General features: G+C 41.8%; 1 protein-coding gene across 1 annotated transcript in view; it reads right to left on the bottom strand.

Annotated features, from left to right (window-relative positions):
• SCEL (sciellin) overlaps positions 1–16,706 on the bottom strand; it is a 241,197-nt gene that overhangs the window by 136,743 nt on the left and 87,748 nt on the right. The window contains exons 9-10 of the mRNA XM_029603190.1: positions 13,729–13,791; positions 10,701–10,754 (exon numbers count right to left, since the gene is read on the bottom strand). Of these exons, the coding sequence (XP_029459050.1) occupies positions 10,701–10,754; positions 13,729–13,791 (117 nt within the window). The remainder of the gene's footprint in view (positions 1–10,700; positions 10,755–13,728; positions 13,792–16,706) is intronic.

Below are 16,706 nucleotides of genomic sequence, written 5' to 3'. Positions count from 1 at the left end.
CCTATGGCTTCCAGCAGGTGAGCCAATATTCTGCTGCAGCTGCTGGCAGCATAAAAAACAGGCCAATACAGTAAAAAGAGCGGGTGAGCGCCCGCTCTCCTGTGCGCGCGATTCAGAAAAAAAATTATTCAAATTAGGGCCCACGATAAAAAGAAGCGCTAGGGACACTAGCGCAACCCTAGTGCCTCCTTTTGGACAGGAGCGGCGGCTGTCAACAAGTTTGACAGCCAACACTCAAATTTGCCGGCGTCGGTTCTCAAACCTGCTGATAGCCTTTGGGTAGGCACTAATTTCTGAAAATAAAATGTGCGGCTTGGCTGCACATTTTGCTTAGTGAATCGCGCGGGAATAACTAATAGGGCCATCAACATGCATTTGCAGCAACATGCAGTTTCAGGCGTTTTTGACACTCTATTACCCCTTACTGAATAAGGGGTACAGCTAGTGCGTCGAAAACGCGCGTCCAAATGTGGGTTAACAGTGCGCTCCGCTGGAGCGCACTGTACTGTATCGGCCTGTTTGTTAGCTCTACAGGCAACTCAGAACCCTGGTTGGCCTCTGAGCATTGTCAAATATCCCCAGTTTTCCTAAGCCCTAAGTAAAAAGTAAAGGGAATAAAATGTTAAGGCATATGGAAATAAAAAAGCAATCAGGGTGCAGAGGGAAAAAGAGAGCATATTTTAAAGCAGAATATTTGTGTCTAGCATCCTAATCTCATAGATATGACAAAGAATGCAAACCACAGATTTTAACACTTTCAAGTTCATCAGTTTGAGCATCAGCTCCTCCGAATTCAGTGTTGTAATACAAACGGCTTGTAAGATAGTGTTTACTAGGCTGTGTTTAAAGCATCTGACTTTGCTGGATCATCTTGGCTGACAGACAACTTTTATGTTGGCATTCAGCCATTTTCCAGTTGTTTGTCCTGTTGTTAGAGCTATTCAATGTCACTGTTTTTCTGAGCAGCTTGAAATGGCTCCTGGCATAAATTTTCTGTATTCCTCTTTCTATGTCAGGCCATTTAGAAATTAACTGTTTATTACTACACTGATATCAGTAACTATAATTTATGAAGCAATATGTTAGATATTCTATAAAGAACAATGGATCAGTGCAGTCAATTTAACTTATTATAATAATACAGTTTCTGAATGCCGAGGAAACACTGACACCTTGTGGACATTTCCGGTAAAATAGTAACAGTAAAATGATGGTAAAGACCAAAAGGTCCATCCAGGCTGCCCAGCAAGTTGCTTACGGTAGTAACTGGCAGTTGTGCAGGTTACCCCTTTGCCTTCAGTAAAGGGTAGCAACTGCCATTCTGTGCAGGTTACCCTCATGCATAAATGTTACACCTAAAGCTAAATATAGGTTACTCCATTCCTTCATTTCCATCCTTTAACCTCCAGGGATCTGCAGTGATTATCCCATGTCCTTTTGAACTCCATTAATGTTCTTGTCCTCATCATGACTTCCAGGAGGGCATTCCAGGCATTCGCCATCCTCTCAGTGAAGAAATCTTTTCTGATGTTGGTTCTGAGTCCATTTCATGACCCTCTAATTCTACAGTTTCCTTTTCCATTCATTACTATCTTTCAGATATCTGAATTTGGTTTCATATCTCCCCTGCACCTCCTCTCCTCCAGGGTATATATAGTTCCATCAGCTGCTTTTCATAAGTCTTCCAATACAGACCCCATACCATTTTGGTAGCCCTTCTCTGGAATGCTTCCATCTTATCTGTCTTTTTTGAGATACAGTCTCCAAAACTGAACACAACAATCCAGTTAAGGCCTCACCAAATACCTGTACAAGTGCATTATCCCCTCTCTTTTCCTGCTGGTTATTCCTCTCTCTATGCAGCCCGGTATCCCCCTGGCTTTAACTACCGTTTTGTCACATTGCTTCATTGCCTTCAGATCTCCAGACACTATCACCCCAAGGTCCCTTTCCTGTTTGTGGACAGTAGTATTTCACTCCCATCAATTTCAGCTGCTTTGGATTAATACACCCCAAATGCATAACTCTGCAGTTCTTGGCACTGAATCCCAGCTGCCAAACCTTCAACCATTGTTCAAACTTTCTTAAATCGCTTTTCATTCTCTCAACTCCTTCAAGCATGTCCACTCTATAGTTTTATCCACAAAAAAACTTTTCCCTCTAACCCCGCCGAACCGTCACTCAAAAAAGATATTGACCAGGACCTGTCCCAAAACTGATCCTTGAGGCACTCCACTTAATACTGTTCTCTCTTCAGAGTAGGATCCACTGTCTCGGGTCAGTCAATCAGTTTGCAATCCATTCCCGCTCCCAGGCTTCTCATTTTATTTATGAGCTTCCTATGAGGAACTGATTCAAAAACTTTACTGCAATCCAAGTAAATCACGTCAAATTTTCTTCCTTGATCTAATTATCTAGTCACCCAATCAAAAAAGTCAATCACATTTATTTGACAGGACCTTCCTCTGGTGAAACCATGTTGTCCTGGGTCCAGCAACCCACAGGAATAAAGATAGTTCACTATCCTTTCCTTCAGTAGATTTTCCACTAATTTACCTACCTCTGAAGAAGGAAAACGAGACTGTAGTTTCCATTCTCTTCCCTTTTAACACCTTTGAGAAGCGGGACCACAACCACTATTTTCCAGTCTTACAGCACCACTTCCGTTTCTAGGGATCCATTAAACAGGTCTTTCAATGGTCTTGATAGCACATCTCTGAGCTCCCTTAGTATCTTGGGATGTATCTCATCTGGCCCTCTGGCCATGTCTATTTTCAGTTTTCCTACTTCTTCCCATATATTCTTTTCTGTAAATGGGATTGCATCTTCCCTCTCTAATTCCTGCTCTTCTCAACCAGCAATGGTCCTTTGCCAGGGTCTTCTTTAGTGAAAACCAGACTGAAGTATTTGTTTAATATTTCTTCATTGTTCTCTACACATTGCTTCTTGTCGCCTTTCAATTTTACAGTACAACCTCTGCCCTTCCTCCTTTCTCTGATATATCTGAAAAATGTTTTGTTACCTCACTTTGCCTCTTTGGCAATTCTTCATTCCATTTGACTTTTTGCCTCCCCAACCTTTTTCCTTGTTTCCTTCAGCTCCACCAGATGTTCTTCCCCGTGTTCCTCTTTTTGGGATACTTTGTAATCCTTAAATGTTGTTCTTTTGTCTTTATTTAGCCACCTCCTTTGAAAACCAGATTGGTTTCTTTTTTCTCTTACTTTTGTTTACTTTTCTTACATAAAGATTTGTAATGGTTCCTTTTAATTTGACCCACTGTTGTTTCACTTCATCAATCTCGGAGTCTTCTAGCTCTTCCTCAAGGTACATCACAATTTTACCAAATGCAGTGTCTCTCATTTCCCAGACAAAAATTGAATAGATTAGAAAAATGCCTATTAGAAATAGCAAAAGGTTAATGGTGTAGTACTAACACAGTCCATTCTATCTCAAGATAGGAGAGTTGTACTCTATGGACTATACAAAATATCTTTGTTGTGAGTGAATGCTCAATTTCCTTTTCTTATTCTCCCTCCTCCTTACATAAGAACATAAGAAATTGCCATGCTGGGTCAGACCAAGGGTCCATCAAGCCCAGCATCCTGCTTCCAACAGAGGCCAAACCAGGCCACAAGAACCTGGCAATTACCCAAACACCAAGAAGATCCCATGCTACTGATGCAATTAATATCAGTGGCTATTCCCTAAGTAAACTTGTTTAATAGCCATTAATGGATTTCTCCTCCAAGAACTTATCCAAACCTTTTTTGAACCCAGCTACACTAACTGCACTAACCACATCCTCTGGCAACAAATTCCAGAGCTTTATTGTGTATATTCCTTATACCCATTCAATCTTTGTTGGAAGCGTGGACCCTTGGACCGAGATGGAGTTGGCACAACCTGCAGGGAGGAGCCCCGCAGGTTCCCACCATTAGCAGGCGGAGTCAGATGAGGCAGAGGCCTGGCTGGAGCTTTGCCTTTACCAGCCCACATTCCCCTCGGGTTGAGCCTTTGTGTTCTGGGACCAGCAGGTCTTAAGTGGTGACCTCTGCTAATGAATGGAAGATCTGTCGAGATTGCTGGGAGGTCCAGGAGAATCCGTATGCAGGCCAAAACTCTGAAATTTCTGAATTTTTGTTCAATTTTGGCAATTTGTGTATTTTTTCATCTATGCCTCAATTTGCAAAAATACTTTTCAGCTTAGTTCATAGGCCTCTAGGTGATGTATGAAGTCGCCACTTTCACACCAGACAAGCAAGATACCAAGCGAACCGCATGCTCACCAGCCATCCAGCAATCTACATTTCTAATAATTGAGTCACCAATAATAAGGCAAGCCAGGGCACACACCCCTGGAGATACATCTTCAGTACAGGAGGGCACTTCATTCCCAAAAGTCAGGTCCTAGCTACAGAATCACTTCCTGCAACACCAAAGCCATGCTTTCCTTCCAGGAGACCTTAATCCTCTAAATCAACACAGGGGCTAACAGATTGGAAGTGAGCCTGCTCTACTATGTCTCTAATGGTATCTTCTGTATTCTTCTCTACACAAACTCCTACATGGTCGAGCCTTCAGAGCTCGGATTCTTTTTCTGAGTGCTAGGAGCTCTTTGCACCAGGGACACACATATGATCACCAATATGTAGGTACGTAATATGTAGGTACTGTTCAGCTTGGAGAAGAGATGGCTGAGGGGGGATATGATAGAGGTCTTTAAGATCATGAGAGGTCTTGAACGAGTAGATGTGACTCGGTTATTTACACTTTCGAATAATAGAAAGACTAGGGGGCATTCCATGAAGTTAGCAAGTAGCACATTTAAGACTAATCGGAGAAAATTCTTTTTCACTCAACGCACAATAAAGCTCTGGAATTGGTTGCCAGAGAAGGTAGTTAGTGCAGTTAGTGTAGCTGGGTTCAAAAAAGGTTTGGATAAGTTCTTGGAGGAGAAGTCCATTAATGGCTATTAATCAATTATACTTAGGGAATAGCCACTGCTATTAATTGCATCAGTAGCATGGGATCTTCTTAGTGTGTGGGTAATTGCCAGGTTCTTGTGGCCTGGTTTTTGGCCTCTGTTGGAAACAGGATGCTGGGCTTGATGGACCCTTGGTCTGTCCCAGCAGGGCAATTTCTTATGTTCTTATGTTCTTATGGCAGCCAATGCACAAGACCAGATAGCCCCCATCTCGCTGCTGGTCTATATATCATTTCATTTTTAATTTCTTGTAAATGCTTAGGTTCCTTAAATTTATTTGGTTTATTTTCATTTTCTGAATATCAATGCAGCCAAACACCTCTAATGACAATACAAATTAATAAAAAGAGAGTTGCAGAGACATTATTTCACATGGCATCAGAGCTAACAAAGTGCTGAACTTTATCTGATGTTTCTTGCACACAATGGGCTTCGGGTATTTTCAAATAAATATATCACAGGAAAAGATAATTTGACCCCTGAGGAAGAACGGGTTTTCCCGTCGAAACATAGGCCTATGTCGGACTTGTTAGATACTCATTTGAATGTTGGTGTTGAGCAATGAATTGTTCCTTTACATAGGGATTGTTTTTGCTAGGGATTGCTTGTGATACATTGAAGTTTAGATATGCATAATAGTTTTCAGCGAACTGGTAAATCATTGAGTGCTTTATTTGAAAATGCCTAAAGCCCATTGTGTGGCAAGAGACATCAGATAAAGTTCAGCACTTTGTTAGTTCTGATGCCATGTTCTTTGTAACAATTTGTAAAATAAGATTTATGGCATTTATGTCTTTACACATCTCATTTTAATAATTTGCTTTCATTTACTCCATTTGCCAATGGTCTATAATGACCTACTATTTCTTTAAATTAAGTCACGATAATTTTGCCTTATTTGTGTGAGGCCAGTAATTGACTCCTTTTATGTACAGTTTGTTCCCCAACGCCCTAATTGGGTTAGAGAACAAATTGTAGGGGAATAGTAGTCTGTATATCAAGATTTGAGACTAGGGAAAGCAAGACCTTAAATTTAGTTCACATTGATGATCTCAGAAGTGTTCAATAGACAATTTACTATACAGTGATCAGAAAAGCCAAAAGGTACAATTTGTACCTGTGCTGTGCAGTCAATCTGGCTTTTCTGTGTACCACTGGTCAATGTAAATCCTGGATATCTGGGAAAGTGTTGTTGTTACTTATCTATTAGATTTATCTGTTTAATCATTCATGTGCCTGCCTGTACAGGTAATTTCATCATAACCAGGAGCTTTAGGCTCAATCTAAACTACTCTCCAAACAAGTAAAGTCGCCTCCGAACACTGTAAGTCTGGATGTTACAAGAAATGGCTCCACTGCTTGAAACATTTCTTTCCTTTCTTCTTTGATCTAGGGGCTGTAGATAGTTATCAAGCATGAAATCACGCTCTTCCACTTCAGTATCCATCAGGAGGTATCTGCCTGGGCACATCTCCAACATCATCAGGTTTGCTGAGGTAAACACAATCATCACCCCACTATATGCATCCTATCCAACAGACCATATTGGTAAGCCATCTCGCCACTCTCACCTAGCAATGGATTTCTCTTTAAAGCTACTTATACTTTTGCAATCATATACAGCTGCCCATGATTTATTTACTTGCCTTGATACGGTTAATGTTACATGTGGCTATGGTGGTGGTGGGGGGGGGGGAGGGGAGAGGAGGAGGAGTAAGATCTCTGGCTGTGATGCTGACATTTCAGCAGAGATAATTTATTTCTTCTTCATGTTACAACCTCAACCTGTGGTAGGGATGGGCACCTCTTGAAGGCCACAGAAAGAATGTGCTCCTCAGTGGTACCCTCAGAAGGCTGTGCTGACACCTGCCAAGTCAGAGGGGGGGGGGTGGGGGGAGAAGGAGAGGGAATGTCTCCTCAAACTGTAATGCCTGTGTAACTCCATGGACTGTAGTTTCACAGTGAGCTTCTTTTTAGGAACCCTAATAGGAAAGGGCATTGAGTAAACTAGGCAACTCCGGTCTTTGAGTGCCACAAGTGTTACAACTATGGCTGCTGTGCAGCCGCCTCACCACCAGAGGTCCCTCACAAGTACGCTCTCTTGGCTGGCCCACTCTGGTTTACCTATCTGCTCCATGACCTGGACTTCCTATATAACCCTGCCTAGCCAATGCCTCAGTGCTTCGGAATCGAGCTTGTTTGGGCTCCCTGCTCTAGCCTCCTTTCTGCCTCTGTGTTGCCTTCGAGAATTCTGCCTTGCTGTGTTGCCTTCGGGCTTCTGCCTTGCTGTGTTGCCTTCGGGCATTCTGCCTCTGTGCTGCCTTCCCTGCCTTGTTGTCTTTGGACATTGTGTCCTGCCTCCTTGATTGCTGCCTTCGGGCTTTTGTGTTTTATGTTCAGTGTTAGTGCTGTCTGGTTAATCTTATTCATTGTGAGTCTTGTCTCCCCGGGTTCCCTCAGTCCAGTCACTCATACCTACAGTCAGTCTCACACTTTTCTGCATGCTATCCCGATTCCACCCATACCTGCACCCAGTTCCAGTGTTCAGACCATGCTTACCTACATTCACTTCCACACATACCTCCATGCTGTTCCTGTGTATCTAGTTCACCCTTACTTCCACGCACCCTGTATCAGAGATTCCCTCAGCCTGCATCAGACTCCCTCCAGCCAACTCCCAGCACCACAGACACCTTCCAGCTAGCATCCAGCTCCACAGGTTCCAGCCAGCACCAGACTCCTTGCCAGTCAGTACTCAGCTCCACAGGTTCCAGCCATCACCCAGTTCTATACACTCCTGCCTGCACCAGATTCCTCCCCAGCCATTATCAGAGGCTCTCCGGCAACCCCTGTTTCTCTCCACCTGGAGTCACTCCTGCAGGTGGTGTTCACTACACCTGACAATTGCCCAATCGTAACAAGCCAATTGGGTTTTCAGGATGTCCATAATGAATATGTATGAGATGCATTTGTATGGAATGGAGGCAGTGCATGTAAATGCATCTCATGAATATTCAGTGTGGATGTCTTTGCTTGATGATCTTGTGGCACTTGAGGACTGGCGTTGCCTACTCCTGGCATAGAGCATGTTCAGTTGGATACTGTTGTTTTACAGCAGCCATGCTTAAGGGCAATACATGTGCCCAGTAGTTGAAGAAATTGCAAGTGGAATAGCTACATTAAGGAGATGAGTGGAGTTGCCCAGAGTCCAAAGGAGACAGCAGACCTGTACTAGTATCAGCAGGATAGCTGAAGGCTTTTTAGATGGAGTAATGGACTCTTAATAGCAATGGTGTCAGAAGAATACTCCTAAAGAAGAAGAATGCTGCAAGAACTGCACCCCTATTGTAAAGTGTACTTGTTTTAAAAAGTACATATAATTCTATGCTCCTACTTGAGTTTTATGATCAGTTAATCAGACATTATTGGTTGTTCCATCATTACATGATTACACATTAGAAGAGGGGCATTCAAGAGCATTTTCTTTTATGGGACCCATTTTGTGAAATGGATTGCCAAGAGAACTGAGAACAATATTTGATTATCAGAAAAAAAAAAAAACCCATTCCTTTTACAGCAGACTTTTGCAAATTAATTTATGATTTTATTTAATAGAAGTACCTGTTTTGTGATCTTTTTTGTTTAATATTTATATTATGTATGTTACTATGTGCTCAGTGCTGAATGATTACTGTATTGAACATCACAGAATATAAGAATTTATAAATAAAATATATACGGATATATATATATATCAAGATTTGAGTCTGGGGAGGGTGGGAGCTGGGGAGGGAAAACCAGACACTCATATTCTTCAACAGGCAAGTTTATATTATAAACTTTTAAACACAGATATTTCCCCAATCTGCTCTACAGCTTAAGCACACAACTCTCTGCAAACAGAATACCCTTAGGTTTAGAGAAATCCCAGCACTTACCTGGTGCAAATTCCTTTTCTCAACAGCAGCAACTCCTTGAAGACCCAGCTTTTAAACCAGCTGCCTAGCAACTGACTCATGAGTTGATTGGTTGGCAAGGGACTTTATGATGTCAGATTTCTTTTATGGGAGGGAGCAGGACAGATGGAAATTGGCATTGATCATATAGGATAGTCATTTTTTATCTCTTTTGAACATGTATGCACATATAGGTTTGGGTTGCAGGGCAATCACGGTCAAGCAAATTTCCATTTGTATCCCTGGGAACTTTTGATTTCCAATGTCTCTTATATTGTCATGGATTTTGGAGGGGGGGGGGGTGGAATCGGTTGGCATGCACACAAGCTTTCTCCTCTCTTATACACACATAAATGTTTTCTCTCTCACACACACATACTCTCACACACACATGTTTACTCACTCTCATTTCTCTCCTTCCACATGCACACTCATAACATGTGCCCACTCCACATTCTCTCTCACAGATACCTGCCCAGTCATTCACTTGCCCGCTCACATGCCCATTCTCACACACATTCCCACTCACTCTCACTTTTCTTCCTCTCCCACAAACACACACTCTCATTCTCACATTTGCTCACTTATTCTCTTTCTTCCCATCCCAAACCCACCAGTGGTAGCAGCCTCCTCCTTTGGACCCATGTGGCTGAAAGAACTTCTCATCTTCTAGCTAAACCAGCCAACTCTCCCCCTGCTCCTTCTTCCAACCGTGTAGGCAGTGTGCCTCCTATTTTATCTGGGGCCCACGCAGGCCACATCAGCAGCAGAAACTTGGCAATTTTTTTTTTAGAATTCCAAAATCTCCAGGTCAAATTTGTAGAATTACCAGATGTGGCTATTTGATGCTTTTGCTATCTGCATTACCATGCATAATGGACATGGGGTTTTGTAAAATTGCCTCCCAATATGTGGGTAAACTTACATGCATATGTCAAGTTTCCACTAAGTTTAACTGGACTGTTTGGAGGCATTTCTGGGAGGAGCGGTTTGTGGTAGAGTTTTCACTTATATGAATGCGTTTTGATTTTAAAAGGTATGTGCCTAAGTTTACATGGGAAATTTACTTGCTTCAGATAGGTGTAATTTATGTGGGTGCAACTTATTTATGTGGGTGTTTTCGGTGGGATAATTTTCAAAGCAAATGTATATGTATATGTTCCCTTTGAAATTTTGTGTAACTTATGCATGTATTTTACTGCATAAATTACATACAATGTTACAAAATTACCCTTTACTTTCTCTCTGTATACAGTATGTTATTACATATTTGATGTATAGGCTATTGTTTTGATGCTTTTGTTATCTGATGTATATGTTTGATCTGATGCATATGTTGTTGCATGTGATTGCTATGTTGTAAGCCACTCGGGGTCCTTTTTTGGAGAAGGGTAACATATACATGGAAACAGGTATGAAAAAAAAAGGAATTAGACATATAAATATCTAGTATCAGTAACAAAGGGTTCTGCTGATGTTCATAAACCATGTGATTAAAGCTGGACCAGCAGAACCCTGCAATCCTAATGATGGCTGGTTACGGATGGTGCCACATTTATTGTTCTATATAACCTGTAGCATGGAGCCTTTTGGTGACAGTAACCTGAGTAGGAGCCTCATAGGAAAAGTCAGAGGAGTGGACAGGAGAGGTGGAACTGGTGATGGCAATTGGAGTGTATGCACCTGCTGGAATTGCAGAAAGTTAGGGAGCCACAAACAGCCTACGCTGGCAGTGCTATAAATTTTGGCTCAGTACTTACCTTTTCGTCTCTTCTGTAACATTGGTGGTTCTATTCCCTGGGGTCCAAGATTGCCTGATTTGTAAACATTAAGAATCAAGTTAGTGGATAATGTATTTACTTTAAAAAAAGTGCAACTACAAATATTCCTAAACAGATAGCATTCAGTCTACTAAGAAAGTATAGTTTAGTCATGTTTATAATAAAAAGAATGAAATGGTTCTGCTGGTTTGTTACATCAGGTCAGTCGTATATAAAGGAAGGGCTAACTGAGGCTCTGTACAGGACTTTTTTCTGTGGCTCACCACAATTACCCAGTGCAGTTGGCCGAACACAATTGATTGTGGTATAACGTGACTATAGAAAATAATCTTACCAATGAAGAAACTTGGCACTAACAGATTCCCCCCATTTCATTCAGTTTTCAGTTACTATTGTGACACACACAGCTAGCGCAGGGTATGGAAGAGCTTTACTTTAGTTGGAGGGATTCAGAATAATACTGTAAACGGCACTATTCATCCTTCCTGCAAGAGATCCCTGTGAACCACAGGCTGTGCTGCAAAGATCTGGGGCAAATAACATTAAAATGAAATGTTGCTAGCAGTCCTTTTTCCCTGAGACACTGAGAAAAACTGTACACTGTTTCAGGGAGTAGACTGTGGATAGTTGGTCCTGCCATCCCATAATGCTGCCCAGTGTACAGGGAATTAAACTGAATATGAACATGTGAAAAATCATTCTGCCAGTGGTGAATTTAAAGATCTATATACACAGTAATGTTTTAGCATGGCAAACGGGCTGTGCACAAGTCCAATAGAAAACTGGCAGAGTTATTGGTTAGGTCATGATGGAATCTGAATCTCAGTGTAAAGGTACATCTTACTGTTTTAATTGAAAAGAAAAATGGGGGATCAAAAAACTATTTTAGTCAATAAATGTTTACCCATAGTCTAATAAGAAATAATCATTACATACATTGTATCCTATTAAAACCGCATCAGCAAGCCAGATTGGTTTTAATAAGAAATAATCATTACATACATTGTATCCTATTAGCCTATGGGTAAACATTTATTGACTAAAATAGTTTTTTGATCTCCCATTTTTCTTTTGATTTTGCTCCCTGCCTGGGATATTTTTGCTCTTTTTTTTGCTCTTGACACTGTTTTAACTGAGACATGCAAAGGAATCCAGACAGCAGCCTAGATATAGAGCATAATATTTAAGGGATATGCACAAAGAACTTGACTTCCTGCTCCGGATAATAACTAGCACCTAATGAACTCATCAAGCAGTGGCAGTAAAGTGTTAACTGTGCTCATACAGAGGAAGCAGGGATCCAATATCACCCCAAGAAAAGCACACTCCTCAGGCTTGATTCACCCAAATTCTGAAGTACACTTTGTTTAAAAAAATAAAAAAATGGAATACCAATTATTGTAAATGGAAATGTACACAAAACCAGAAAATCAGCATCAAGGCTTTAAAAAAATATATTCAGAACGAAGTTAGTGAAAGTCTCCGCCGGAGTGCTGCTGAAGCCACGCAGCTTCCATTCATGTCAATGGGAGTATTTTTTATTTTTGACCTATTTAAAATATCTTTGTGCTTGGGCTGGCCTAGGAAAACTAGCTGAAAGAAACCCCTTTCTTTTATGCTATCATATAACTCTTACAAAAATATAACAACTTAGCAGCCATCCTCTATTTTTAAAAGCTGTCTAAAGCAGGGGTGTCAAACTGCAATTCTGGAGTGCGACAAACCTGTTTGATTTTCAGGATACTCCTACTGAATATACATGAGATAAATTTGCATACAGTTGAGGCAGTGTATGCAAATATAACTCATGCATATTTAATAGAAATATACTAAAGACCTGACCAGTTTGCGGCCCTCCAGAATTGCAGTTTGACATCCTTGGTACCTAAAGTTTTCCATGGAAACTCTGTTTGTAAAGGGTCAGGGCCAAATTTGAATGAGTCAAATTGCAGTGCATGAAGGAATGTGGAGCTCTGTTTTCGGTAACACCTGATTAAGATGTCAGGAGCAAGCCTCAGGTAGGTGGCAGTAGAACTGTACAAATAATGTAATTTTGCATGAAAAGTCAAAATGATATTTTTGCTTCTGAAACACTCACAAAAGACTTATATGGCACTGCCATGAGTTGTGACTGTTACCTAATCTTCCCGTTAATAGGGAAAGATTCTACAGAAGAATTAGAAGCCAGGAGGTCAATGGAAGCAATTGGTTCTTAAAGGGCCCTTAAACTTCTGCCGATCTTTGCATACCCTCTCATAATTCTTCTTTCAGTATTCCTTGTTTTCCTCTGGATCCTAATTTCTCACCCCCTTACTTCTTTACCCCCCACTCCATCAAAGGGTCTGCCGTGTCCCAAAGCACGTTAGCCCGTGGGCACGGTCAGTAAGTGTCATTTTGAATTTGACATTCTTGTCAGTCCTTCTTTCTGGTGAAGATTCAGAACACATTTAGGAGGGATGAGTTGGATCCAGTGATGGAAGGGGAGCCTCGGGGAGCCTAGGGAACCTTTGATCTATCAGGGGAGGGAAGAGGTAGGGGGTGTCATGCTCAGAAGCCCTAATTTGAGTTTGTGGGGGTGGGAGAGAATAGATGTGGACCAGTGGCAGGAAAGTAAACTACACCTATTGAGGTGTAAACTGTTCTGCCTTCTTTGGGCCACATTAAACCTCATATTTATTAATGTGGATGCTATATCCCACTGGATAGTTAACACTGGATAACATATTCAACATTAGTATTTAATCAGATCATTTGCATTTTTTTGTGGGGGGGGGGGGTTAATAGGGATTCTGGCAGTGACCCTAATGTGCATGCAAATAACATGCCTTAATGAGCTTACTACATGGGCATTAGCTAATACCACATTAATGTTCATTTAATGCAGGTCAGCACCCATTAGTACATAGTCCCCATAGCAATGTGCAATTGATAAGTGATAGCACATAACACATATGCAGATTTTATGTATACATTTACAAAACTAAATCATAAATATTGTACCACATACCTTTTATTCTCCACAGTAGTAGTAGTAGTGGTGGTAGTTGTACTAGAAGAAGACAAGGACTGCCTGTTGAGGAAAAAGTCTGATATTACGATTTCAAAGGGAGACCAGAAATGTTTAGTTTGCTTTATTTATTTAGAAGTTCTTATATACCACATCCTCTAAGGTTCGGAGTGGTTTACAAAGGAACGTACATACAATTATTAAAATAAACTATAAAATAATCCAATAAGAAATATATACAAATAGTATTAAAATAAAAGTGAACAAAACTAAAAACAGTACCGGCTAAATAAAATGGGGCAGGGAGTGACTGCTAATGCTATTCCAAGTCGAACTGAAAATCTAAGTTAAAGTTCTCTTTTAGAGCATCAGTACAAGAGAGTTTCACATCAGAAGCACACGTCCTACCATGACCCATAACAAACTTAAATGATGTCAAAATTCCTATCAAAATACTGTGCTTTCCAGAGCTTTAAGGCTGCAAGAGGTGACAAAGTGCTGCCTTGCTTTGCAACTTCTGTGACAAAGTAACTCCAAAGGGGCTTCATCCTGTAAGCCACCAGCAAGTCTTCCAGGCACCACGAGATAGTCTGAACCTAAATTCCGGGAAACTCTGCTGCTTGTGGAGATATGCGATCATCAAATGGTAGAAAGGGATATTAGCTCTTCAAAGCAAAACCTTGTTCCATACTGTCTGTCAGCAAGCGTGAGACATGCTCTGAAACCTGATGTTGAGAAACATACGCAGTAGCTACTAACCGTAGAATCCCTAACATGAAAGGAAAGCTCCAGCTGAAAAAGGGCTTGAGGATGGGGATAAGCTATAAAAAAAAATTTTAATACACAGGAAATGGTGAGATGGAAAATCTATAACACCCTATATACATAGCGCTCTGCTATGGTCCAGAAATAGTTTTAAATGCTTCTTTTCCTTTCCTCTTCCTCTGTTCCTGTTCCTGACTCTAGATGTTTATGTCAAATGGTGCCAGCATTACCTATTCGGCAGGATAAGTGACAGGCCACAGAGACAGCAAACCTCCCCCACCCTCTGTGGCTCTCCAGATTCCTCCACCCCTATCTGCTCAGGTCCTCTCTGCCGTTTCAGCCCTCCCTGGATCCAGCTACAATCAGCAGCTGGGCCTGTGAATGAGGCAGAGAGATAGCGAGTGACCCTGCTGAAGGAGCAAACTTTTAAGGCCAGTCCTGGACTTCTCACAATGCCATCCTGATGTATTATGGTATTTGCAGTGATTATTTTAACTGGTAGAAGCAGGGACTACACGTACCAATATGCCCTGAGATGTAAGTACAAAAACCAGAACTGACAAAAGTCTTCCTTTTTGCAATAGGTTAATTGGCAGTTCTGACACAGGAATTGTAAGCCACCATGTGCTTGTGTTCTCCGTGACAGCCCTGCCTCCTTTCCCCTCAGATGCTTACTTTCCAAACAGGAAAACTCCCTTGTAACAGTCCTGAACCAAATCATCTGAGGTAATCTGAACTGGCAACATGGTTTGAGAGGTTAGTATAGCTGTGCATTTTTTTTCCCCTTTAGAACACTGATAAATTATAAAATGTGAGGTGCCAGACCAAACCACCAGAGCAGACAAGAGCTATGGCTAGATGGCCATTTGGTTACAAGAAAAGGTCAGGAAGAGGGAAAAAGTTCTGCTTTGCTGGCGGAGTGCCATTTTGAACAGATGTGACCACGCTTACCCATTTCCTTCTATAGTCCTGAAAATCCAAAAGTATGTCCATAAGTCCAAACTCTTCCCCAGCTCCACTCCTGAGAACGCTTCTGCTTGGCTGGAAGCACATACAGGGCATATCTGTTGTGTTCCTGCCTGTTTTGCAACCAGAGGTCCCTGTGGAGCTGCTCCTACTCTCTATCCAGTCATAATCTCCATGATCCATGACTCAGCAGGGCTCAGTTTATTTAATCTTACTTCTGGCTTTGCTCAAGGCCTTGTTATTGAGTCTTCCTAGCTCCCTGCTTGGCCCTGTCCTGCCTTGGACTGCTGTCTGGTCTTCGGACCTTCCAGCCTTGTTTTTCCTTCCTTTGTGGCCTTCTCAGGCCTTTCCCTCCAGTATTGTCGTGTGTCCTTCTCAGGCCTGCTTTCTAGCCTGTTGCCTTCGGGTTTTTGTGTTCCTTGTTCTCTTCTGTTTAGTCCTATCCTTGTCTTGTTCTGTCCATTCTGGTCTGTTCCAGTGTTCCAGCCTTACCTGTAATCCGTTCCCGTGTTCCAGCCTTATCCGCAACCTGTTCTAGTGTTCCAGTCTTTCCAGAGTTCCACACTTACCTGCACCCTGTCCTAGACTCCAGTTCCTTGCCTGCCTCTGACTCCAGCCTTGCCTTGCGTCAGTCTCCAGCCCTGTACTGCCTACACCTCTACTTCAGCCACATTCTAAGTCCTGCCGACCACCAGAACCCAAGGGCCCAACCTGCAGAGGAGGTGGCTGGTATAGGCCAAAGATCCTCAACACTGTGGGGGTTCACAAGCCCTAGCTGGGCCCTCGGCCATCACATTTCTGTTTGTCTAGTCTCCTCTCCCTCTTTGATTTTTGATGGCAGTTAATGCGCTATTTTAGAGAGCTCTTGTATGCTCTGTTTGGAAACGTGTTCATAAAATATATTTTTGACCACGATGAAGATAGCAAGTTGCTATCGAAACACTGGCCGTGTTGGCCATAAGGAATCAGCGGAAAGATAAGGGCATGAGGCACCAGGTGAAAGATAAGTTTTTTTGTAATATTTTCCATCCATAATAGAAATTGCATATAGGTATGAAGATTAAGCCTTGGGTCTGGTACATGTGCACTAGACTTGGCCTAATTTAAAGGGCCCATGGCAGAAAAATGCCTGTTGCGTACATGGATGATGTTAGACACCTAGTTCTATAAAGGGTCTCTCCAGACACTCAATTACTGCCTCAACAATGGGTCACCTGCATTATCATTATCAGTTAACCATTTAACTA

This window comes from Rhinatrema bivittatum, chromosome 5 (genome assembly GCF_901001135.1).
Source record: "Rhinatrema bivittatum chromosome 5, aRhiBiv1.1, whole genome shotgun sequence".
NCBI lineage: Eukaryota > Metazoa > Chordata > Amphibia > Gymnophiona > Rhinatrematidae > Rhinatrema > Rhinatrema bivittatum.
Note: the sequence above shows the minus strand (reverse complement) of the source record. Positions and strands in the feature narration are given on the sequence as shown.